This window comes from Clarias gariepinus, chromosome 10 (genome assembly GCF_024256425.1).
Source record: "Clarias gariepinus isolate MV-2021 ecotype Netherlands chromosome 10, CGAR_prim_01v2, whole genome shotgun sequence".
Lineage (NCBI taxonomy): Eukaryota > Metazoa > Chordata > Actinopteri > Siluriformes > Clariidae > Clarias > Clarias gariepinus.
In genome coordinates this window covers 19,975,204-20,000,711 of record NC_071109.1, presented here as the reverse complement: position 1 = coordinate 20,000,711, position 25,508 = coordinate 19,975,204, and the positions used below count along the sequence as shown (strand labels likewise).

At 36.8% G+C, this 25,508-nt stretch overlaps 3 protein-coding genes across 8 annotated transcripts in view; 1 reads left to right on the top strand and 2 right to left on the bottom strand.

The window, feature by feature from the left end:
- mtus1a (microtubule associated tumor suppressor 1a) overlaps positions 1 to 1,615 on the top strand; it is a 31,151-nt gene extending 29,536 nt beyond the window's left edge. For all 6 annotated transcript variants that reach the window (XM_053505342.1, XM_053505341.1, XM_053505346.1 and 3 more), the window contains one exon: positions 123 to 1,615. In XM_053505342.1, the coding sequence (XP_053361317.1) occupies positions 123 to 336 (214 nt within the window). In that variant the 3' untranslated portion in view covers positions 337 to 1,615. The remainder of the gene's footprint in view (positions 1 to 122) is intronic.
- Positions 1,616 to 1,888: 273 nt separating this feature from the next.
- pdgfrl (platelet-derived growth factor receptor-like) lies at positions 1,889 to 5,575 on the bottom strand. Its single transcript, XM_053505348.1, has 6 exons — positions 5,417 to 5,575; positions 4,443 to 4,713; positions 4,066 to 4,217; positions 3,643 to 3,942; positions 3,387 to 3,523; positions 1,889 to 2,339 (listed from the first exon to the last, which is right to left on the bottom strand). Exons 1-6 carry the CDS (start codon positions 5,469 to 5,471, stop codon positions 2,148 to 2,150), a joined length of 1,107 nt encoding a protein of 368 aa, XP_053361323.1. The 5' UTR covers positions 5,472 to 5,575; the 3' UTR covers positions 1,889 to 2,147.
- A 2,326-nt stretch (positions 5,576 to 7,901) lies between these two features.
- Positions 7,902 to 21,872, bottom strand: slc7a2 (solute carrier family 7 member 2). Its single transcript, XM_053505349.1, has 12 exons — positions 21,617 to 21,872; positions 19,833 to 20,218; positions 19,006 to 19,161; positions 18,110 to 18,275; positions 17,853 to 17,989; positions 17,507 to 17,729; positions 15,811 to 15,950; positions 12,875 to 12,977; positions 11,841 to 12,028; positions 11,493 to 11,659; positions 10,265 to 10,373; positions 7,902 to 9,277 (listed from the first exon to the last, which is right to left on the bottom strand). Exons 1-12 carry the CDS (start codon positions 21,697 to 21,699, stop codon positions 9,129 to 9,131), a joined length of 2,007 nt encoding a protein of 668 aa, XP_053361324.1. The 5' UTR covers positions 21,700 to 21,872; the 3' UTR covers positions 7,902 to 9,128.
- Between the last annotated feature and the right edge of the window lie 3,636 nt (positions 21,873 to 25,508).

Sequence of the window (25,508 nt, the reverse complement as noted above, 5' to 3'; positions counted from 1 at the left end):
GTTTTCTGGTGCTTTCAGTTTTCTTCTGTTTTGTTTTTCTTTCATTAGATTTCTACCTACACTACACATACAGCATTTACTTTGTAACTTGAATTGTAATGTTTGTATGTCGTTCCCCCTAGGCAACTGTCCACAGAGCAGGCAGTTCTACAAGAATCACTTCAGAAGGAGACAAAAGTAAACAAGCGTCTGTCAATGGAAAACGAGGAGCTGCTGTGGAAACTACAAAACGGAGACCTAAGCAGTCCCCGCAAGTCACCCTCCTCGACCTCCATGACTCTGCAGTCACCTCGACACTCGGGCCTTTTCTCCAGCCCTCCAGTTTCCCCCAGATAACACTGGTCATCAGCTTCCAGGAAGCAGTTTTTCACTTTGCCAGGGACAGAGTTCTAGTCTACACTGAAGGCTATATTAGCTGTTTGGGTCCATATCCTGTCACCTGAAGGACATTGGATCTACTCTCAGGTGAACCTTGTACAGTTAAAAGACTATTAAGACTGATTAAAGGATTGCACAGAAGCACTTGATCAATAAGGCTACCTTTTTGTACTTTGCCTTTCACGTCTGATTTTGGAAGAAAAAAATCTCAGGTCTTGTATATAAATTCTCCTCATCCTTTGCTTACTAGACATTTAAAATCCTTCTTCTTTTTTTTTAATAGTTGTCCTTCATTATCTGGAAAGACATATTACAGTGTTTAAATGGAATGGCAAAATGCTTTCATTTATGTCTTTAGTTTCTATGCACATGTCAAAATAACTGACAGCATTTAAAAAGCTTGACCACTAGCAGACCTTAATAAGTATGTGTTATACCATCACTCCAAAAACAAATTTCTAGGATTATGCCCATGAATTTTTTTCCAGATGCTACTTCACAGTGTAAAGGTATACAGTTAATATTCCCATTACATTTTTTTTACCCATCCACCTGGCCAGAATTTAAATAGCAAGGAAGGTATCTTATATTAGAAAAAGGAAGATTTAAATATAAACTCATTTTATGCTATTTTACATACATGAGTGAATAAAACCAAATGCTTAGACAGATATTCCTATGTAGTAACCCTAAATCACTTTAAAAATGCTTAAGGGATGCAGATGTGTTCTTTGTATTTTGATTCAGTATTTGAACCTTATATATTATAACTATATTTCAGTCCCATAACCTGAAGACTGATGAACTGTGTAAAGAATCAGGGAGTCCAATGACCTATTGCTTTTAGGAATGGAAATATTCTGTCAGTGTAGGTTTTTAAATATGAATACGGGTTTAGGAGTGTTCACTACTGTTGACCCCTGATGAGATCCTGGTGTACTTTTTGTTTGTCCTCTTGCTTACCAATTCTTCGACCATGGGACCAACCTCTATGACTGCATGTTCAAGTGGCCTCAAGAGCAACCCCCAGTGTTGAAACTCTCCTTATGCAGCTTTAAGGTTTGACTATTTCACGTGTGTGAATATGGTTTGGTTGTGAGAGTAAAAGAAATTAAGAGCTACTATGGAACTTGGTTGTTGTAAGTTGCTAAGATATTTGTGTGAGTATTAAGTTTATTAGTGTGAAGTTTTTTTTGTTTTAAATATGCAAACAATAAAGTCATTACAATCACTTTAATTGTTAATTTTAAAGTGTGGTACATTTTCTTATTACTTAATGTATTTTTATTAATAGGAGACTTTCATTTGAAAGTGATTAACACTTGCCATGTGTACACCATATGTACCATTCTACGACAAATGCAGAGTTACAGAAGGCTTTAGGTAAGACTGGTCTACCGAAAATTGGAAAGTGTGTAACCCTGAACCAAAAATAAGCACAGCCTCCATCTGTACTTCACATTCCACATACGGACTCCATTAGAGGCTTAGCACACTTTCCGCCACAAGCTTCCACAATCAGTTTATTTTATTTTCACTTCCAGCAATGCAAGAACATGTTAATACTGAGGTACAGATAATGAATATATGAAGCACTAGCAGATAATACAAAAAAGCATGAAACCAGTAAAAGGTATTCACACTTTACACCATCTTGCATTTTCCTACCATTGCAGTAAAGTCTTTTTTCCCCACAAAGGCATCAACACAAATAAGCAGCAAGATGCCTGTAGTGTAAAGAGAGTCCAGGTTTAGTGCCATCTAATGGCTTAATGATATGATTTTACTTGTGTGGCAACGGATGTCTCTCCATTCGCATTTTTGGCTGTGCATATGTAGTTGCCAAAATCAATGGTCTCCACATCATCCACGATCATGATGCTCTGAGAAATGCGTGTGATTTGGCCCATCCCTCTGTTTATCAGCCTCAGTGAGTCCTGAATACTCACAGGCCTCTGGCCCTTCATGGCAAAACAAGAATGAAGCACAGGGTGAGTTTGCTTACATTACCTGCATTTATTGATTACTAATTAGCAAACACAAGCCTTCAGTGAAATGAAATAGAATTTAAAGGGGTGGTAATGGTAAAACTAAAATTAGGAAAATTATTTAAGCACATCAGCAATCAACTTGTCAATAGAACTTAAGTGGTAAGGTTTTGGAAGCATAACTGTACAGTACCACTAGATCCATTACAGCAGTACACTGGTGACCCTATTTGGCTAATTTTAAAAGGTTTTGAATTAGTAAGTGACTTGTAACTTGAACAGCCACAATTTGAAGCTATTTCTATGATCCAAATCTATTATTATTAATGGTAGTAGTAATATTTTTACTTTTGTTAAGAATAAAAAAAAATCTTTTCCACAAGTTCAAACTAAATATTTCAGACCACATTGTTTTTGTTAACAAACCTTTCCTTTGTATGTTATTCGCATGATTTAGCGCAAATGTACTGGATTCATTGCTTGGGCCCCTTTCCTGCACATGTGGTCTCCAAACCAACTCCTGGGCTACACATTGTTAATGTCACATGATTACTTACTGTTTAAACATATTCGTCATTATTATAGTCATACTGACATTATACAGTAATAGTAAATAAATTTTTCATTAGCTGTCAATATGAAAGCTACCTTTAAAAATGGCTTTTCCAATTAATTAGGATTATAAAACAGGAAACCAAAATTTCTGTTAAATTGTGTTAGTGTATCCCAAAACATCAAGAGGTAATGTACAAGATCATCAAGAGTGTATATTCTAGCTCTGAATGGTACAAAAGAGTTTTTAATATATCCGTGCAACTAAAAATAGTAGTAATGTGAGCTAATATACTGAACTGATGAGAAGGATGCTGGCTGAGGTTTATAATTAATGCACAATAAATAATGGCCACCTTCATGTATTCTTCTGCACTTTGCTGTACAAAATTAAAACACTACTAAATTTTTTGTTTGGTAATAAACTTTTTTTTTTTTCAATTATGTTATTAATGTTATGTTGTTTACCTGTCCTGGATAAGTCCAGCTGAATTTCACATCCATCTCAGGCTCACCCAGAACTGTGCAGGTGATGTTTAAGATCTCACCCCCACCCACTTCATTTGAGGAGGCCTGAATAGTTGCATATGGAGGACCACTAGGTACTAGAGTGAAAAGAGAAAAAGAAAATACACAACAAATTTAAATTTTATCCATATACACTAATCTCACTATTTAGACATCACATTACACATGTCCTGTTTATTAGTAACGTCTTTCTGACCTTCAAGGTAAAGCAGTTGGTACTTATTGGAAACCTGTGGTGTGGTTTTTGTGATGCTCGTAGCTTTGCAGTAAAAAGCCCCCATGTGCTCGGGGCTTGGGCTGTGCAGGATAAATCCTTTGGTGGGGTTGTAGGAGATAAGACTTCCATCAGCCTGGATCTCCTCTGGAGGCATTTCCCTGTGTAGTGACACTGTGGCCTTAGGGTTTGTGACTCGGCAGGGCACTGTCGCAGGTTTATCAGGCCTCAGGAACACAATCTCAAAGTGGATTGGTGATGGGACAAATAGTTCATCTTTGTCTTGGCAGAGAGATAAAGACGTTTGTATGATTTCTTTAGGTCTCTAAAGAGCATTGAGTGTTAGGGCCATTATTACAAAAACAATGCTATTATAATATTAAGGACTGTTAAGATCTGCTCTACCTGCAAAGTATATGTAGGTGCTGGAGACTCGATCTGTGTCCTTCTCACACTCATCACCATCACAGAGTATCACCCAGCAGCTGTATTCTCCAGTATCAGCAGCAGAGGGTGATGTCAGGGTCAGTTGACTAAACTTATCATTCTGGATAATGCTAATACGACAATATAAAGAAGAGATACATTTATATCATTAGATTATTGGAGAAGCTAAAGTTTGTAATGTGATAAGCTCCCTCAAGAGGTCCCCCTCATGTCACCTCGGGTTATATTTCTTTTTTAATTTTTGCTTTGGGAGCGAATATTTGTTTACAACTATTACAATAATAATACTAATCAGGACCAGAAAAATTAAAACTTGAGCAAAATAACTGAAGTACCTGAGACGGGAATCATTAAAAATGTCCAAATAAGATGGGTATGCCCAGCCAATCTTGGTTCCTTTGCACCTTAGTTCCAACGGTTTTCCAGGATTCAAGGTTAAACTGTCACCAAGACGAAGGAAGCGACCTTTGTCCAGAACCTGAGTGAGAATAGACTGAAATTTTCCTCCTACCTCTTTATCTTTTACTTTAGGGTTGCGCCCTTTTACCCGCTTTCGCCCTGGTCTGAGACTGGCATCTTTCTTAATCTTGGTCTGTTGACTATCACCTGGGTTAGCATGAGAAAGAAGAGCCATATCAAACTATTATCACAAATGCTAGTTTTTTCTTTGAAAATGATAAGAAATCAAGATAAAATGGCAAGTATGTGGACAATGAGGAGAAATGGTTTAGGAAAACGGGGAAATGTTTTTTTTGCAAAAAGAAAGTTGCAGAGCCGCATCTGGAAATCTACTCCATTTTGCATTTCAATTCCACAGCTGTACAAACAGAATTGCAGGAAATGTAGCTTTTCCCCCCGTCTTATTTAAATGCCCAAAACCACTGGGTCTTAATTTAGAAATAAAAACAATATGCATGGTTTATCGACCTTTACATTTTGCCAGTCATAGAAATCTAGCAGAACTTTTATTAGATGTGAACCAGCTTTGTTGTCTAGTTGCTGCTAAGTTTAGGGATTTAAAACACAGCACAAAAAAAGGAAGCATTCAGTTGCTGAACATATTAGATGTAAAAGTAAGTCATGCTACTGAAAATATGAAAACATAAAAAGTCATTTCATCAAAAATAATGAGATTTTACATTCCTGTGGAGTTTGTTTCCCTCCCCAACCTCCGTCACTATCTCCATCACTCCCAACCAAACCATGGGAATTCCTGACTATTCACGCAAGCAATATATGTACAGTTTCTTTCACAACTGTTGCCATACTTGGACACTAAAACAGTACATTAAAAATTATTTACACTCACCATTTTGGATCTCCAGCAGTAAAAGTGATAATAAGAGTAGTACCCGGAGTTTCATTGTAAACAGCTGTAAACCAGGCGCGCAGGAGCTTCACACTGAAGGCCAGACAGCAGATCTAAAGCTCTGCAAACACTGACTGTCTCTATTACACTGTGAGCATGACCATCCACAAAAAGTGTTAAAACTTTAAACTCCTCTTTAACTGCAGTGCCCATCCTCTGGTGCCCTCTGCTGGCCCAATGCTGCTTTTGCCAAACATTGTGTATTTACAGTACAAAAATGGCCCAGCAGAATGCTGATTAGGTTTCAACATTTCCATTTGCTCACGTGGCTGACACTTTCATGCAGGGACACTTTCAGAGGGACGCAACGGTGGCAACCTTCTGATTTGTTTAATAAATTACTTAATGTAATAAATTCTAAATTATATACATTCCAGTCAAAAGTTTTGACACAACTTGGACAAAAAAAAATGGAATGGAATGGAATGGAATGGAAGCTTCATTGTGGCGTGGTGGTAAGCACTGTGTTGTGTATGGAATTTACATGTTCTCCCTAAATTGAAATTCTTTCAGGAACTCCAGTTTTTTCCTACACTGCAAAGACATGCAGGGTAGACTATTTGGCGTTTACAAATTGCTTATAGTGTGTGAGTGTGTGTGCTTGTGTGCCATGCGTGCTTGGGTGTATTGGCACCCCATCCAGGATTTACAGGACAAGTGGTAGAGTGAGTGAGTATGGAATTAAATTGAATTGAATCGTATTTATTCAAAACTAATTCTGCAGTATATATATTTATCTTTGATATAATTTTAGAAAGGGACAGTAGGTGGATCACAGACACGGAAAGTATAAATACATTTCGCCTAAAAAAAAGAAAATATGAAAAATGAAATGTTTTATTAAAAAACATGAGTATAAAAATTCAGGAATCATGGTAAATCATGAATTTACCAAAATCAGTCAGTAATACAGTTTTATTAAGGCCATTAATTAATTTATTAAGTCTTACAGAAGTTAAGTCTAACAGAGTTAGTCTACAAATGAAATACTTGGATAAAGCAACAACGACAATAGAAAATAAACTGGTCAAGCCTCATGTGAACTACATGAACAGTTCATCAAGATCAGTGACACATGCTAATCAGTAGGCTCTGCTGAAATTGATGTTGTGACTGAAATCTTATTTAATGTAAGTCTAACACAATCACACTGCAGTAGCAGTGAAGTGTTAATACAACTAATCACAAACAACTGATCCTCATTCTCTTACTGATTTCCCAACATTGGTCAACCATACTGATGATATAAACTATAAATGGTACAAATGTCAATAATAATAAAACAAATCAAAATAATCTTTGATTTTACTGTATGTTTCGTAAGGAGCCTTGTTAAAAGCTTTGTATATTCTTGATATTGTCTCAGTCTGCTTCATGAGGTAGCAATCTGAGATCTTTCCAGCAGGTTTGTGGAAGATCCCACACAGACTGAGCATTGTGGTGTTGCTTTTCCTGAATGAAATTATCAGTTGGAAGGACATTTTAAAAATGTTCTTTAAACCGAATATTTTTATTTTGTACATTTTAATTCATTCACATGCATGAACTTTGAAATTGAAAGTTGACTTTAAAAAATCAATGGTATCAAAATGTCTTTAAGATCATAAATGTCATACATACAATCCTATGTCCTAATTTTTGGCTAGTAATTTATTACTATAATGTATTCTAAAAGTCTATGCAAAAAGAACAAAGGAAGTCCGGAATAATATAATACATTTGATTACAGCATGCACATAATTACTTAATTTGCTTGTTACATTTTTTTCAAACATTTACTTAGTATGCTGTTACACTTAAGTGTCTATACAGAAAACATAGAAAAAGAAAACAGCCAGATAATCCAGTATGGTAAACAATTAACAGCAAGGAATGTAACATTAGAATATTAAAATATATCAGTGTTTATATTAATAAAAAAATATCTGTGGCTGCTGAAGTCTTGTTAGACGAGAGATCATCCTTACAGTCAAACCTTTAGGGTCAAGCAATACTGTACCTTATAATACAAGGTATCAGTAACGGGGTAAGAATGAAATGGTGCAAACTCTTATACATGCATACACATACAGTACGCGCACACACACACATCTCAGTCAGTCTACTTTTGATTTATCCTTCATAAGACATAAATAATCAACTTTGTTCCCATTCATTACACTAGTAGACTAGACTTTACTTTACATCCCAATCACTGCTAATAATGTAATCAGCATACAGGTGTCAGTGAATGAGAAACAAATCAAGGAAGGGCTTCGCTCTGAGTACCCACCTGTCACTGACAAGCTGCATGAATCTACTCTCTGACCTACAAAGAATCAGCCCGAGTGTCACTACTTTATACTTTTCTGTAATTTTCCTTAGGACCCCATCAAACTCTGATGAAGACCGTGACGTTCCCACAGCGTGCAAAAAATATTTTAAAAAAATGCTGGAACATACTGTACTACTTCCTATCCACGTTGTTTTCAGGTTCTCAATGCGCACATGATTACATGCTCACCAGGTCCAGTGAGAATGAACAGAGTATATACTATGTTCAATCAGATTGCAACACACTCTTAGCATTATGCCTAAATAAATAAAAAGAAGGTGTGGGGAATAAAGTGAAGGTAGTGGGAAATTAAATCCAGAATTTCCTCTAAATTCACTGAACATGACATAGACATGCTGATAACCTGCTGCAATGTGGTAAGCACTCAAAAACTTTACTTAATGTGGTCTTCTACAACATAGCATGAACCTACGATGTTTCTATGCTTACTCACACACTACGGGCAATTTGGGAACACCAATTATCCTAATCGGCATGTCTTTGGACTGTGAGAGGAAACCAGAGAACTTGGAGAAGAACATGCAAACTCCACGCACACAGATCCCGAGGCGGGAATCAAAACTGGACCCTGGAGGTGAAAGGCAACAGTGCTAACCAGAGTCTGTCATTCTTATAAAATTCTTTCAGCCACTTTCTTACCAGGCTTTTTTTTTTTTACCTTGTCAAGGGAGACAATACTATGTCCTTACTGGTTTCTTCTGTATTTCTGCCAATTTGTGTAAGAACAAAAAAGTCCTTACTGTGGTTACCCAATTTTTTGTGGGAGCTCAGTTTGACAGGGGCATTAGAGAAAAAAAAACATAACAGAGAGACTAGTCTACATTTGTAGTTAGTTTGGCAAAATTAATGAAAAGTGTAATACAATCTGACACTACCAGGCGATACCACTCTTGGGGCTGATGCTCTTTGACCCAACTATTCTCCATACCTCAGAAATACACCATGTAATTGAAGGTGTAGTATAAAAGTAGTTAAAAGTTGGTTGGTAAACATGTAAAATTCTGTCCTTGTGTAGAGTGACCCCTAAAGCAGGCAAACATAAATGTATGCCAAAAACTACAGTAAAGTGAAGAAAGGGGTCATGCAACAGACGGTTACCCACGCCTTAGTCTCATCCTTTTATCATAATATTTCATACAAATTTTTAAAAGTCACTCTATTAATCTTAAGCTCTTAGGAGATGAAGCAATGCCAACCCATGACACTGGGGTTGATGCTGAGCTCAGAGCTGAGCTGGTCTCTCAGTTGGTAAAGCACAATGGCTTGTTACACACACAAATTTAAGGCAAAATCAGCTACAAACAGCAATGTGTTTTTTTAAAGCTGACTGGTCTTATCATTGTATTTGTCAACAGCGGCATCCTTCACAAACATCTTCTTTGTCTCTGGTGCCTGTGCCATGTTCTGACGTTGCCTCTGGCGCTCACTGCTGTGCCACAGCCCATAACCAAAATATATAAGAAAACCTGTAGAAGAATAAAAATCAATGATGCGTGTGTTTTTCTGTCACACAGCTCCTTCTTGAACTATTCTTTTTTTAAAGCACTTTAGAAGCACTATATATATATATATATATACTCAGCAAAAAAAGAAACGTCCTCTGACTTTCAACTGTTTTTACTTTCAGTAAACTTAATGTGTAAATATTTGTATGAACACTAAAAGAGTCAACACCATAAGACATAAACTAAAAATGTTAACCAATGTGTTCCTGAATGAAGGGAGGCTCAAAATCAAAAGTACCAGTCAGTATCTGGTGTGGCCAGCAGCTGCTTGAAGTACTGCAGTGCATCTCCTCCTCATGGACTGCCTATTGTGGACAGTCTGAGCACTGATGGAGGGATTGTGTGTTCCTGGTGTGACTCGGGCAGTTGTTGTGGCCATCCTGTACCTGTCACGCAGGTGTGATATTCGGATGTACCGATCCTGTGCAGGTGTTGTTACACGTGGTCTTCCACTGCAAGGATGATCAGCTGTCCTTCCTGTCTCCCTGTAGCGCTGTCTTGGGCGTCTCACAGTGCGGACATGGCAATTTATTGCCCTAGCCACATCAGCGGTCCTCATGCCTCCCTGCAGCATGCCTAATGCACGTTCACGCAGATGAGCAGGGACCCTGGGCATCTTTCTTTGGGTGTTTTTCACAGTCGGTAGACAAGTCTCTTTAGTGTCCTGCGTTTTTAGAACTGTGACCTTAAATGCGTACTTTCTGTAAGCTGTTAAGGTCTTAACGACCATTCCACAGGTGCATGTTAATTAATTGATTATGGTTAATTGAACATGCATGGAAAACATTGTTTAAACCCTTTACAATGAAGATCTGTAAAGTTATTTGGATTTTTACAACATTATTGTTGAAATACACAGTTCTGAAAAAGGGACGTTTCTTTTTTTGCTGAGTATATATATATATATATATATATATATAGAGAGAGAGAGAGAGAGAGCACACTTACCCACAGCCATCCAAACAGAAAAACGAATCCATGTGTCTCCACTCAACTGCACCATGAGGTAAACATTGACGAATATACTCAGAATGGGGAGAAAGGGTAGCAAGGGCACCTGTAAAGCAAATAAACAAACTGCAATGAACATCTGCGGTAGTGCCTAATAATACGCGAACTAAAGCTAAGTCTCTGTGTTAAGTCAAATAAATGAAACACCACATTACTCTCAGTTAACTGAACCATGCACTGTACACTAACTCAGAGGCTTTGTTTATCTATCTATCCATCTATCCATCTATCTATCTATCTATCTATTTATCTATCCCTCTATCTATCTATCTATCTATCTATCTACTGTATCTTCAGTCTTATCTACTAATATTAGCGGGTAATGTGTTAAGTGACAGTAACAGCCTGTCTAAGTTTATCTCTGTTTGTGTTCATAAGCTGAAGTTGTGTTAGTGTAAAGCTTAATAATTAATATCAGTTGTATTCATGTAATCTTTGCTTTTTTGTTCTTTTTTCCCGTTCCCATTCAGTTAAGTTGACATAAAACACACATTTGTTTGGTATAGAAAGTCAGCCACTTATGACATACTCTGAGATCCAAAAAAAAAATTTTTTTTATCTTTGTTTACTTCTCTCTGATCTGTTGTTTCTTTTAATAATTTTATAATCAACTTTCAGCCATACCACCACCACCAGGTGACTTGAATAAAATTGATTATTCATTGGATACCAGTAAACTAGTGAGAGGGTCATAGGCAGTCAAGGCCCATCTACAGTACACCCACGGGGAACAAAGGTCAGCCTGCCTAGCCCGATTTCACAAAAAAGCTAAAGTCTATTATTTACAGTCAGGACTACTGAAAAAAGTCAATGCTGGCTACGACAGGAAAAACTCAAAAAACCCAGCACATCACAGCCTGATGTGCACAGGACCCAGCAGGCAAACAGTTTGAGGTTGTTGGTCTGGTTTTCAAATTCACTTTGATTGAGCATGTACCAGACAAACAAGTCCGATCCAATGACGTCCGACCATCCCGATGCCAGACATCACTGCACACTTACACTGGCTGTGTGGAACTACGTACCTGAGTTGCACAAGGGGAGTCCAAAACCTAGGTGGTTTAAATGTTAATGTGATTTTAATGTTATGGCTGATCAGTGTATCCACCCCACTTATTAATCACATGCACCATAGTGAACGTAATCATTTTTGCTGTCTACATACCATGAAAGACACCTTTTTGCTTGTCTGTGGTTGTCTACAGATCAAGATGATACACATTACAAAGATGAGAAAGGATGCTGCCAGCACTCCCAGGACCCAGGACTCCATAGCAAGAATGGCTTGTCCATAATGTGTAGTAAGTGCACTCATGACACACACTACAATAGCTGTAAAACAGGGGAAACTATTCTTTAGTTTATGTATGCCAAACAATGTGAGAACAAAGAATTTGCATCAATTCTATTTTGGAGGATCCATATCATATATATGTAGCATGGAACTAACGTAGCAAGATCACATATTTTTCTACAAAAGTGTCATGATGCTCGACAGTGGTATGATGCTTACCTATGACCCCGACTGCCATATTAACAGCAGCGGATGAGCTCTTTGTGGGCTGCAGGGAGGGACTGAGGAGAGTGTGTAGAGACATTTCTCCATCTTTTAACCTATTGAGGTGGGACTCAGACTCAGTCAGCTCAGACTCCCCAACCTCATTAGTTTTAGAGCCCTCGAGCGCAGAGTCAGGACGATACCTGAAAAAGAAGATTCATTGCCTTGATACTTTTACTGTCTGTTATTAATGCATATTACAGCATGCTCTCAGCTGATTGATCATACATAGCTATTCAAGGTGCCTTCGAATCGTTCCCTAAATGATGTGTTTAAATATATTAAGCATTTAATAAAGTTAATACTACATTTGAATTTTAAGGCATAATTTACATGTACTGTACAGTGTTTGGTCAATTTGAAAATGGCGCAGGTGATTTTAGTTTTTAGATCTTCTTTAATACCCAGTTCATGTGCAACTATGAGTCATTATTATTTACCACAATTCTGTGTTTCCTGTGACTGGTTGATGTCAAGCCCTTCTCCTTTTCACAAACACAACCTTTTAGCAAATGTTTTTAATGTTCTGGCTAACTTTCTGAAATGAAATCAAAGCAAACCAAGGTCTAAGTAAATAAGGTAAATTCAGCACACCGTTTTAGGATAATTAGTACAATTTGTGGTCACGGTACACCGAATGCCCCCTAAAGTCTGCAACTCCTCCCCATATTTTGAGAAATCTGGTTCATGCAGAGCTTTTTTTTTTTATATATATATGCTCACTTTTTTTTTCAACAGTGGCCACTTTCAGGATTTCTGGAAACATAACGGTGCACTGTGTAATGTGAGCTTCTCTGAGAAAACAAGGCTGAATAAACACATACACAAGCCACTGAAACTTGCGCAATAGCTATATTTGGTTGGCCAAACTATTCCTGGTAACTGCACTTATATATCTTATTTATACTATAGAGAGAGAGAGAGAGAGAGAGAGAGAGAGAGAGAGAGAGAGAGAGCATGTTTTCTATACGAAGCCTTTCAGCACCTACCTGAGAATAAGAACACAAGCAGCAACCAAAGAGTATGCCAGCAGAGTGCCAATGGACATCATGTCCACTAAGGCCTTAAGGTCAAAAAGGCAAGACATGATAGCTGTAGGATATCACACACACACACACACAAACGCATACACAAAAGCACACACACACCAAGAAAAAGATTAATAAAGCAATAAAAAAATACTTAAGTATTTTCTGTACAAATATGGCGAAGTGTTAAAATCTCTCTTCAGACAATGTATTCAAGTGTGAATTTACCAATAGACAATACATCACAAATTATTAAATTTGATTATGGTCTATTTTGACCAGTTAAAGCAAAAACAACATCAGACTTTATACAGTACTTAGCACTGCAAACAAAAATATAAATAAGAATCTGTGTAAATCTTTGTTACATGAATAACTGATTTGTGGTTGTTTTATGGTGATTTTTTTTTTTTTTGCCAAACATTAATATTACTAATTAGCGTCTGTTGAATCCTTTTTTTATTAAAATAAAAAACTGAAAATAAAATTAAATATAAAAATTATATCTACATTACCATATTTTTTAAAATCACAACCAGGGATTTGCAGGAAATACAACTAGTTAGCTGATAAACTATATAGCAAACTATGTATAGCAATCTATAAACTATAATAAACTATATAGCAAATGAGTGACTCAACATATCTTTTAAAATGGCTGGTTTCTGTTTGTATTATTACTTGTCAGTACACACACTCTTAGACTTAGACTGTTGTTGTTTTTTAAATCTAAATGAATCTAAATGATCTAAATCCTTTGAAAACAAATCCCTGATTGTGGTTTATACACTATGAGTAATGCTTTTTAGCTTTGACATTCAGGGTTAAATTAAAGCGTGGAGATGAAGGATTAACTTTGAATACTAAAATAACAAAAACATCGATAAGCTCTGGCAATCTTATTGAAGTTGTTATTTCTGTCTTAGAAATGACGAGAAATTTGTATACTAATGCATAAATTGTATATTGTAATTTGTAAATTGTAATTTGTATACTAATGCATACATTGTACTTCTTATAAATTGTATTATGAAGAACTCTCCACTTCTTAAAGCTTAATTTAACCTCTTTTTGTCATTGCATTATGTACCACAGTAAGGAGACAAATAAAGTGTCTAGAGGTTATACTGTTTATTTCAAGTGAGTTTAATCATAGTTTCTTATTCCTCACTTATTCTTATCATCCATCCATCTATCTATTCTTCCATTTAGGAACCTCCGTCGTCCAACTAGGGACGTAGAGGCCAATGGTGACCATTGTATTTATTCCCAAAGCCGACACAAGAATCGAACCCAGGACCTGGAGGTGCAAAGTGAAAGTGCTAACCACTTAACCACCGTGCTGCCTATTCTTATCATGATCAATATTTATTTCATAACAACCATTGCTACTTCATTGTACAGTATAACCAATGGTCACTGTATTATCTACAGTATGTTTTCTGGCAGAGTGTGCAGTCTTATCTGTAGACTTTTGCAGATTTTCATTCCAATCAAGCAGAAACCAAAACTCAGTCGACTGAAGATCAACTGATCAGCCATGAATTAAATTTCTGCTTGTATAGAACAAAAACCTGACTTTACGGATAAAATTGCACCCCTCTGCTTCCCTTAACAAATAAATTCTGAATACAATATGTACAGAATTGTGAAGAATTATAGAATTATGTAAAGCCTCCCTAACACTCCCTAACACTTACCAAGAAAATGAAACATCTTTGCTGATCTACTGTATTGCTTTAAGACTTTAATACAGGTGTCCATTGCTAGTATACTGACAGTATAAACCACTTTAGTGTGCTCTGAATAAGGGGACCTCCCAAAGCAAAGCCTGACCTCCTGGAGCGGTCTTGCTTGTAGTTTATTCCATACTCTCCACTCTGGCCTCTGTGCAGCTGTACATAGAGTCTTCAAACACTTGCTAAACTCGTTTTCTTATTCCAGCTAACATGAAAGTGTTTATCTTATACTGTTCCCCAAAAGAAATATTCCTCTGCAGCTGACCTTACAAGCAGCTGCACCTGTCCTCGGTCAGCGCATGCTTACAAAACAAATACTGCTCTTTTATCACTCCAGGATATTTTCCTCTTCACTGCCCTTAGAATAGTTGTTACACTCTTTTAAAAGTTACATCTGCACCCCAAAGGAATCCCTTATGTGTATTGTAGAACTCTACAGTGAAAAGATTCTATTTCAGAAATGATAGAGTAGAACCCTTTAAGGAGGTTACAACCCTCAACCATTCAAACAACTCCTGAGTTAACCTTGTTTTTCCCCTTATTACCTAATTACTATGCAAATTTTAAATTAAATCAAGTATTCAAGAACAGAAAATCAAGAGAAAGACATCAATGTGCTGTCACTTTCACATCACTGCTACCACCACCACCATAACAGCAAGCGCATGCATCCACCACTGACACTGCAATCCCAGTCATGCACATGGCACCCATGCACAACTGCAACCAAGGTGACACACAAAGAGACAGCAGTCCATGCCATGTCCCTCTCTCCTTAGGAGCTTACCCGCTATGGTGCCTGCTGCCATTGTGGCAGCCACTGGTGACTGACGCTTACTCAGTTTGGAAAGAAATCTGAAAAGTATGCCATCTCGCGCCATGGCAAACAGAATGCGCGGCAGAGGAAACATGGCGCCTAACAGACTAGGGAAAAAAGGGGTCATTGTTTAAACACAAAGTCATTCTGGGAGAAGACATCTCAATCCACTGGCAATTGTGAATGTGTAAATACCTGTCAAATACCGGCATTGTATTTTAACACTGTATGATTACTCTTTCTTTAGCTTCACCAATCATTTCCTCAGGTTGGACATTCACATTTACCTGATAGAGCATGTCGGCAGATTTTACACAGCAAGTTTCACCCCCAGCTCTCACCTGCAACTACACCGGAGGCCATTGTGGCAATAAGTGGGGTCTTCGTCTTAGGATTGATTCGGGCTAACACTTTGAAAAGCACCCCATCCTCTGCCATAGCATAGATTACACGTGGCATTGGGAATATGGAGCCCAGCAGACTGCATATAGAGCAGAGACATGCACGGGACGAACACATTAGTCAGTCAACACATACTGTACACAAGCTGCACTGCACCACTACCACAAAGCAGAACAAGTACATGCTGGAGAACAAAAGTGTTTTTTTTAATGCATTAAAATGTAATTAATTGCATTCTTTTTTTGCAGTGTGTATTTTAACTTTAAAAAGTGCACACTTTGCAGCATTTGGGGTTTTACCCAATCAAATCCACAATTTGGGGATCTGATCAATTATGTCATCCTCGTTTTTTCCTGGCTCATCCCTGAAGGAACTGCCATAATGCATTAATGCTTAACTGTGTGTTATGTTTATATATATACTGTGTGTGTGTGTGTGTGTGTGTGTGTGTATATATATATACATACACTTAGTGGCCACTTTAGTAGGAACACTGGCACTCCTGATTCATGCAGTTTTCCAATCAGCCAATCAGATGGCAGCAACACAGTGCATAAACTCATGCAGATATTGTACATGCCAAAAGCTAGTTTAAGTATTTCAAATCTTGCTGATCTCCTGAACAGGAGAGTTTATACAGAATGGTGAGTAAAACAAAAAACATCCAGTGAGTGACGTTTCTTTGGGTAGAAATGCTTTGCTGACGAACGAGGTCATAGCATAATGGACAATCTGGTTCAAGCTGACAGAAAATCTACATAAACTTAAATAACCACTCTTTAAAACTGTGGTGAGCTAAAGTATCAAGGAATATTAAAAAAAAAAAACTTCCGTGAACAGAAATCTAAAGCTTCAGTGCTCACAGACTCCCTGAAAAATTGCACTTGAAAAGTTTGAACTTTAGCATAATGTGGCATGTCTCAAAGCACAAGTTGTCCTTAACTAATTTCATGACCTCTACATAGAGTTCAACATCCTTCAGTGATTTCTTCAGATCTGAATACAATAGAATGCCTTTGATACAGTATGTGCTACAATGATAGAATTGCAGCATTTGCAATCTGCAGCAAGCATGTAATGCAGTGATTCCAAATAAACGAACATAATCTCAAAGTAATGTTACCTTGGCTTTGTGGAATTCATGCCACAAACAGAGGCTGCTCTAAAAGTCAAAACGTACCTACCCCTTTTTAACGTAGTGTTCTTAATAAAGTGGCCTTTGAGTGTCTAAGACAAAATTGTTATAATATCAAAAGTGAGAATGATTTTAAAGGACCCAATTTATAATGCACAATGTACGGTTCAAATAGAGCTAAATACTACAACAAAATGGTTTACAACTAAAGAGCTCACCAGGAAAAAAAGAAAATCATTGTGCATGCTTAGGTTTTTGTCCAGAAGGAGCGCAATAATGAAACAATGATTAAATTAAAGTGCAAAGCAATTTATGTTTCTTTCTCGAGCCATCACCAAAGAATCACTGGAGTTTTTATGAATCAATCCACACCAGACCCATTAAACATTTACTTATTATCTTTGTAAGCAAATAATTATATTTAATATTTACATTATAAAGCTTATCATTAAAAAGTAATCTTAAATAAGATTTGAAACCCACACTGGAATAATGATTACCTGGTTGATAACGCACACAGTGATCCCACAGCTACCACATATTTAGCAGGACCCCAGCCAACATAATCAAAGGCCACAGGCAGAGGACTCTTCTCATCCAGAAGGTAGTATGGCATCATGAGGGTAAGAGCAGCAGAGACACCAAAGTATGCCAGGAAGCAAATCAGCAGCGAAGAAACTATACCAATGGGAATAGCCCTCTGGGGGTTTTTCACCTCTTCGCCTGATTAAAAGAGTTCTTCATTAAAGCACTGCTTCACAAAAACATCAACATGTCTAAAATGTACTAAGATATTAATTGATCAGAGCTTGATTGAATTGATCTACTCATCATATCTATGAATACCTGTGGTGGCAATGCAGTCGAAACCTACAAAGGCATAGAAGCATGTGGCTGCACCAGCCAAGGTTCCCCCAAAGCCATAAGGCAAAAATCCACCAGCACCATAATCACTGGTAACATTCCCAGTGTGGGACAGATTTCTGTAATCAGTTACAAGCATGTTATTAATGTTAGTTATGGCTTGTAGTTCTCATTGCACTGATGATGAAAACCTTTAGATGACTCACCCTTAGCTTTAAAGATGTGTATATATGTCTCACCTTGTCAGAATAGTCACATTTATAAGGGATTCTTCTGATATCTTCCAGTTGAAAGAATCTCCTTTGACGAAACCAGAGACAATGACGAACATAAGCACAAGCACGTTGATGGCGGTAAAGATTTTGTTGACCCATGCTGACTCTTTAACCCCAAAGGAGAGAAGACCTGGGAAAACAAAGTCATAAGAAAACATTTAAGACACCACTGTGGTATTCTAGAGGTTTTGGGCTTCTATAATGTACAGTGATTTGTTTGTTTGTTTGTTTGTTTGTTTGCTTGTTGAACGTCATTGTATTTGCGAATTTATCATTACCAGAGTAGCAGGATAAGCTACAGCATGTTTTATATCATTAAATAATTTTTAAAAAGCACATTTTCTACCCTCTGAGCTGCTCTAATGCAATATTGTTCTTGTCTTGTTCCACATTACATCAGCAGGTTGGCCTTGAAAAAACTTGGCTTAACTGTGATTAAATAAACATTGACAGAGTGACATTTTGAAATAGTGTGATAGTGTGCTCAGTCCAGCAGTTCAAACGTCATTAGATCTGCAAATTGAATGTCACCATGTCAGTTGCCAAATGACTTAATACCTGAGCACAAATCCTAATGATCAGGTCCACAATAGTCCTCTCATAAAAGTCCTGCTGTGCCAATTCTTATTGAAAATGTCATTTTCACCAAAAAAATAATAAATAAAAAAATTGAATAAAGCAGAATTGTTGCTAAAGCCCTTGCTTATTTCAATAAACGAATGTATCTTGCTCCTGATAACAGGAGAAAAGTGACACCATGCATATACAGTAGACACCAGAAGACCGTCTACATAATTTACAGTTCCCTTTCTAAATTTAAGAGAGTGGTATACAAAATGATATTACACAAATAAAAATACCTGATAGAAGTAATATAAGGCAAACTGCAAAGAAGTCTGGATATTCTGCCAGGCCAGGCATGTTCATTCTGAAGTGTAATTTGCAGAACTGCTCAATATGTCCCCCGATTAGTTCATCAAATGTTCCACTCCAAGCTCGGGCAACACTTGAAGTCCCTTCAGCAAAAGAAACATAACAGTGTTGTATGTTGTGTTGTACAAAAACAATTTTTTGACTTTTTAGGGAGATTTAATTGCTGACATTATGTTTTATTAAGAGAATTTTATTAAAAATTTATTAATTACATGTATCACATAACAGGTTCTATATTGGATAAGGACTGATGATTTCTCTTCACGTGCTTTAAAAAGAAATTTAAATATAAGATTTTTGATGAAGACAACAATAACACAACCGTACATGACATTAATTCTATGTTTATGCTAAAAAGACGTTTTTATGCACCATAGTAAAATTGATAAGAAAAAAATAATAGATTTTTTTATTAACTCTTTCTTTTAGTTAATTGTTTTGTGCATTTGAAATAGTTTTTATCATTAGCAGGATAAGTTATTCATTGATTCCTAAGTAATCACTTCATTCTAGTCGGGGTTGTAGCAGATTCAGGATCTAACGCTGGACCACTGAGCACAGTACAGGAATACAGTTTCAATTTGACATAAATCTTTGACAAATTGAAAACATTTATTTAATAATAAATAATAAATTAACTTAATAGTACCTTTATTTGAAAATGATTAAATAATGTGCAGAAAATATGTTTTATAATTTTTGTATTTAAAATTTTCCAGCATATACAAAAAGTAGAGGCATTCTTTTCACTCACCTATAACATATGAGAGAATCAGGTTCCATCCTGTAATGAAGGCCAAGAATTCTCCTACTGTCACATAGCTATACAGATAAGCAGAGCCTGTCTTGGGCACTCGAGCTCCAAACTCAGCATAGCACAAGCCTGCCATGACAGAAGCCAGAGCAGCTATAAGGAAAGACACCACGATGCTAGGGCCGGAATCACCTTTGGCAACTTCTCCAGCTAGGACATAGACCCCGGCACCCAGTGTGCTGCCCACACCCAGAGCGACCAGGTCCACTGTGGAGAGGCACCGACACAGCTTGGTGTCCTCCAAACAGTCCACATTTTTCCTTCTCACCAGAGAGCGGGTGAACGACAGCAGGTGTGCCAGCATTCTTTTACCTAAAGGCCTAAAACTAGAGAAGTGATATAATTACATGAATATTATAAAGTATTAGGAGGCTTCAGAAACAAAGGAACTTTCAGTAATAATAATCAAAATACAGAATGCGCTACTATTCATAAGTCATACAGTAGGTGCAAATTAAAATGTTCATTTAAATATAATAGGAAATGAAAAGAAATGTTGTAAAGTAATAATTTCTGTCCAAAACATTAAAAAGCAAACTGATATTTGGTAAAATCCTTTGCATTTAATGGAAATTAATTAATTTCTTGGGCTGATCAGTTTTTAAGCATTTTGGTGAATGTACCAGAGTTTGTGAAGACTTTGACTGTTACAATTGCTTATGATTTGATTATTTTACAGAACTTTAATTAGTTTTTTTTTATTAGTATTAATGTTGTCAATGAAATGTCTGTAATGTTTGTTTATTGTTTTTCATTAAATGTCTAAATTTGTATTAAAAAATCAGTGTGTCTAAAACTATCTTTTGCACAGTACTGTATTTTACAAAGCACTACGGAATGAGAAAGATCAGAATGAACAAACATAAAGTACATAAATTAATCAATGATACACTCAGAATGCGCATGAATTTATGCTTTATTTCATGTCATTTTGTCACTGTTGTGAGTAGTTGGTTTATTCCAACATTTGTTTATCAGTCCTGGAGTGCTTCAATACCTCTCAGTTTAAGCTGTGCTGTTACAACACCCTACTTGTTTTCCTATCCATGGGGTACCAATGGACATTTTCAGTCACTGCCTTGGCATATGTTTACTGTTCTGTTAGTGTTTGTAAGGGCTGCTTCATGAAAGGAAAAAAAAAAGAAAAAATTTTAAACTAGTATTACATAATGTAAAATATTAACACCTGATGTAATAGGGGCAGGAAATTATTCTAACTGTGATTACATTTTTCCCTTTTCTAATCTTTACATACTGTCTGTACATATGCAGGTATTTCGATTTTGCATGACTATATGGAGCTTCACACAAATTTCAACATTCTGCACCAAAAAGTTTGAAATAGAACCTTATTTTGTATGCAGATTAATCTGTTGCAGATCCAGTTTTAAAAAACCTCAGGCTTGAACTGTACTCTGATGAATTAATACTGTTACATAAATGTTTTCTTTGTGAATGGATTAAGAGCTTTCTGGTGCTTAAGTATGATTATTACGAAATGTTATGGATAGACTGTAAAAAGGACACATGCTGATTTTTTTCCTGCTAATTAAGAAACAGCTCTGAGGTGCAACATGAGTCTGCACTACATTTCAGCTTTTTACCAAACTTCAAAATCCATTTAGTGTGCTGGAGTTTATTAAAAATATTACGCTTTTCATTAATACTGTAACAGTTGCACAACTATTAAAAAGTGTGTTCATTAGGAATAGAGAAGTACTTACCTGTAGAAGCCACAATTCGAGCAGGCAGGAGCAGTAGCTGTCACAGAAGTTGTAGTCTCAGAGAATTGTGTCACTTTAAACATGCACGTGTTGTGCCTCAGTTTATCTATAACGGCCTGTGCTAAGTTTGACTTATAGTTTTCCTTTTCCCAAGCTCAAGCCCTTGCTACTGACACAGGAACCCCGAACTCTTCTATTTTTAAGCCTTCCTTCATTCTATCCTGGTGTGTCTTAACTTGCTCTGCCTTGGTGCATGAACTTTGGGGGTCTGGTCTGAAAGCAATACTGCCTACAGGAGGAGGGAAGAGGGAGAGGGTGGGTTTAATATCCGAGTGTGTAAAACATGTAGAGGGAGGTATAGTGTAGAGAGAGGTGCACACTGAATGCTGTTTGTGTGTACAGTATGTGCGTGTGGGTGTGGGGGTGAGTGGGTGTACTCTCGCGCATGCATGCGTGCACATGTGCATGCATGTGTGAACAAATGTGTAGAGGGAAGCAGAAATAGACATCTCCATGCCTTATTTCCTTTAAAAAGCTTTTTTCCTAATGCACACAGGCCAAACATATCCAGCTGCCAGAGCACTTACTGACCACTGATAAATGGTTAAGCAACTGACATTGACAAACACTGAAACAGACACGTCTATTTGCCCAACACAGTGGGGACAGTTTGCTAAAAGCATGGGTGTTCACTGGACATGAGGTACAGAGGAGTGATCACAGGTAAAAGGTATATGGAAAAGTACTTCTTCAAGCATTTGAGCACAAAAAGGCTAATATATTTATGTTAAAGTTAAAAATTGGTAAATCCAAAGCCTACTTCCTGTCTCACAACATTTTAAAAAAATCTTAATTAGATAAAAATCCCAAACCAGAAAACAAGAACCCTCAATTTTAATCCCACATACAAATCTATTAATAGTTATGTTTCTATAACGTTTGTATTATTATTATTATTATTATTATTATTATTATTATTATTATTATTACATCAAATTTTAGATTAACCTAAATTGCTTTATAGAGGAAGCAAAAAGTCTCAGAACAACGAAGAAAAAAAAATATTAAAAAGCAATTTTTTTTTTTTTTGAAAAATGGTTTCTGCCAAACGTAAAATATTTCCCTAAATCCAGTGGCAGCCTGGCTACACGACTTTCAACTGGACTCTGTGTCTGCAGGGTCCTACCCTCCAAATTCTCCATCACTCTAAGCTCATTATGTGGACTGAATTCCACAGTGAAAGCAAATGCCACCTCTAATAGATGGCTGAGTTGGAGCCACAGATGCAAACATTCATACAGGTGCTGCCCAGGGAGACAGGCTGGCATGATGCAGAATTAATGTATTTATTTAAAGGATTTTTGCCAGCTTGTGATTCAGTTGAGACAATATAGATCTAGGTGGTATTTAAAAAAATAACGTTTTCAGGTATTCTTCTATAGGTACATGTATATATTTGGAAACTAGCAGTAATACAGATATTTAAGGTTCTTAACCCTACTACTACTACTACTACTACTACTAATAATAATAATAATAATAATAATGAGTAGTAGTAGTAAAAGAAGCGGCAGCATGGTGGCTTCATGCATAGCACTGTGATCCCACACTTTAGGGATTAGGGATTCAAATCTCACTTTTGGTGTACAGTATGTGTGTGTGTGTGGAGTTTGCATGCTGTCCCTGTGCTTGAAGGTTTCTGGCACATACTCTGGTTTCCTCCCACATGCTCAGTAATTTGATTGGTGTTACAAACTTGCCCGTAGTGTGTGATTGGGTGTGTGAATGGGTGTATACAGTAAGTGTGTGTGCTTTTGCCTTGCAATAGGTTTGCACCCCATTCATACTGTAGTGTAGCCTGCCTTGAGCCCTGTTTCCTGGCATAAGCTCTCTGAGTGCCTACACAGGATAAGTGGTGTAGATGCTGGATAATTTGATGAATTCATTGATATTTTCATCAATAGACAAAAAGAACATAGGCCTTTTTTAATTACTGTATTTGGAATGAGCTAGAAAAATAGAAATAGACCCAGATGGCATAATTCAGTACATTGCAAATTTTAAGTGTTAAGATACAGAGACACTTATCACTAAACAGACCTTAGATCAATTCACACCTGGATTGAAATCTTATTTATATACAGAGAGAGAGAGAGAGAGAGAGAGAGAGAGAGAGAGAGAGAGAGCTCTTACTGCCACATATAGTATCTGCTAAGATGTAGTACACATTAAAGTGGCCATTGTATTTTGTATTGCCAATTCATTAACCCTATACAGGTGTAATGATCAGACTAAAGCCACCAAGTACATTGGTTGTTTGCTCCAACAAATTTACTGAGCTACACCAGGCTTCTAACACTGTTTGTTGATGAGATGCTTTAAACCACTTAACTGTACTATCACCAGGAAATGTCCTCGTCAATTATTAGTGACAAGAATAAAGATGGTGCAAGCAGATTTTTTACAAAGACAGGTTGTTCATCTGAGTTTAAATAGCTGCCAGATAAAAAAGGTTTAAATGTACAATCATTAAATAATTAATCATTAATTATTAATTATAACCTAACGTCATATTAAAATGTGGCATAACTGAAAATAATAGCAATTCAGCTGAAAGTGTTTATTTGTATTAAGTGTTTTTTTCCTGTAGTGCCTCAACTCCATTCTTATCATGCAACAATCCAAACTGCCAGCGTGCTCTGAGTTACTTAGGGGGAAAAAAAGGATGCGGTAAGCTGGAGTTCTGTGGGTAAATGGTAGATTCCACACCTGTCATCTATGACAATTAATTTGCGTCTATGCAGTCGCAGGAAGCCTGGAGCCCCAGGAAACTTCAAGCACAAGGCGGGGTACACCCTGAACAGGGTGTCAACCCATCGCAGGCCACACATGGATGTAACCTTTGCATTCAAATTGGGAACACCAATTAGAATAATCTGCATGTCTTTTATTTATTTATATTATTAGTCGTATAAGCATTTCACTGCATATGATACCGTGTATGGATGTGTATGTGACAAATAAAATTTTAATGTGGGAGGAACCTGGAGTACCCAGAGGAAGCCCACCAAGCATTGTGAGAACATGTAAACTCCACGCACACAGACCCGGAGGTTGGAGGCACAAGGCTGTGCTCCTTAGTGTTGATCACTAAGCCACGGTGAGACCTGTTTTTTTTTTTTTTTTTTTTTTGTACATTGAACCATGTTAAATGCACTTATGCTAGTGCTTTGGGATTCAGATTTTATTTGGTTAAAACACGTACTTATTTTTTAAGTAGCTGTTTAACATGGTGGATTTTTTTACATGTTGTATTTTGTTAAATAAAAACAAAACATTGGTACTAATCAGTTTTTTTTATAGGTATTTTCACCTGATTTGTCATTTGTTTATTTATTTTGGGGTTATGGATTTTAACACTTAGAAAGAAATATTGTTCAAATTAACTCAAGGTAGAAGTTGAATTTTACTCTACAGTATATGGTATTAGAATTTTAAATTAAAGAGAGATTTTTTGTGGTTTGTTCTATTTACATTTATAGAATCATTATCTTTGGTCAATAAATCAGCTTAAACAAACAAACAAACAGAAAATCAGCAATGCAAATGTTAGTCTACATCAGAAAAAAGTAGTAGTGTAATGACGGTGGAGGTTTAAATGTTCTTTCCTTTCCTTTCTACTCAACTTTCCTATCCTTATTCCTAAAGGTTATCCTTTAGTTTGTTCTATGCGTTTCTTTATTTACATACCCGCAATCAGGTTTTCTCAATGCTGAAACCACACCTTTTTAGGTGTTTGGTTGTATTGCTGACTCACATCTGGCCGGCTTTAGGACCGCGCGGTGTTTCTACGGAGCGAACGGTGATTCATCCTATCGACCGTAGACTATGA

Excerpts from the sequence above, each read along its gene's own strand:
- pdgfrl (XM_053505348.1), bottom strand. The coding sequence starts at position 5,471 with ATGAAACTCCGGGTACTACTCTTATTATCACTTTTACTGCTGGAGATC. Across the intron at positions 4,714-5,416 it reads ACTGCTGGAGATCCAAAATG|GTGATAGTCAACAGACCAAG; the intron begins GTGAGTGTAAAT and ends ATGCTAACCCAG. Across the intron at positions 4,218-4,442 it reads TTTAATGATTCCCGTCTCAG|CATTATCCAGAATGATAAGT; the intron begins GTACTTCAGTTA and ends TTGTCGTATTAG.
- slc7a2 (XM_053505349.1), bottom strand. The coding sequence starts at position 21,699 with ATGTTTAAAGTGACACAATTCTCTGAGACTACAACTTCTGTGACAGCT. Across the intron at positions 15,951-17,506 it reads CTGTGTGCGTTATCAACCAG|TCTGCTGGGCTCCATATTCC; the intron begins GTAATCATTATT and ends CTCTATATGCAG. Across the intron at positions 12,029-12,874 it reads GCTTGTGTTCTTATTCTCAG|GTATCGTCCTGACTCTGCGC; the intron begins GTAGGTGCTGAA and ends CTTCTTTTTCAG.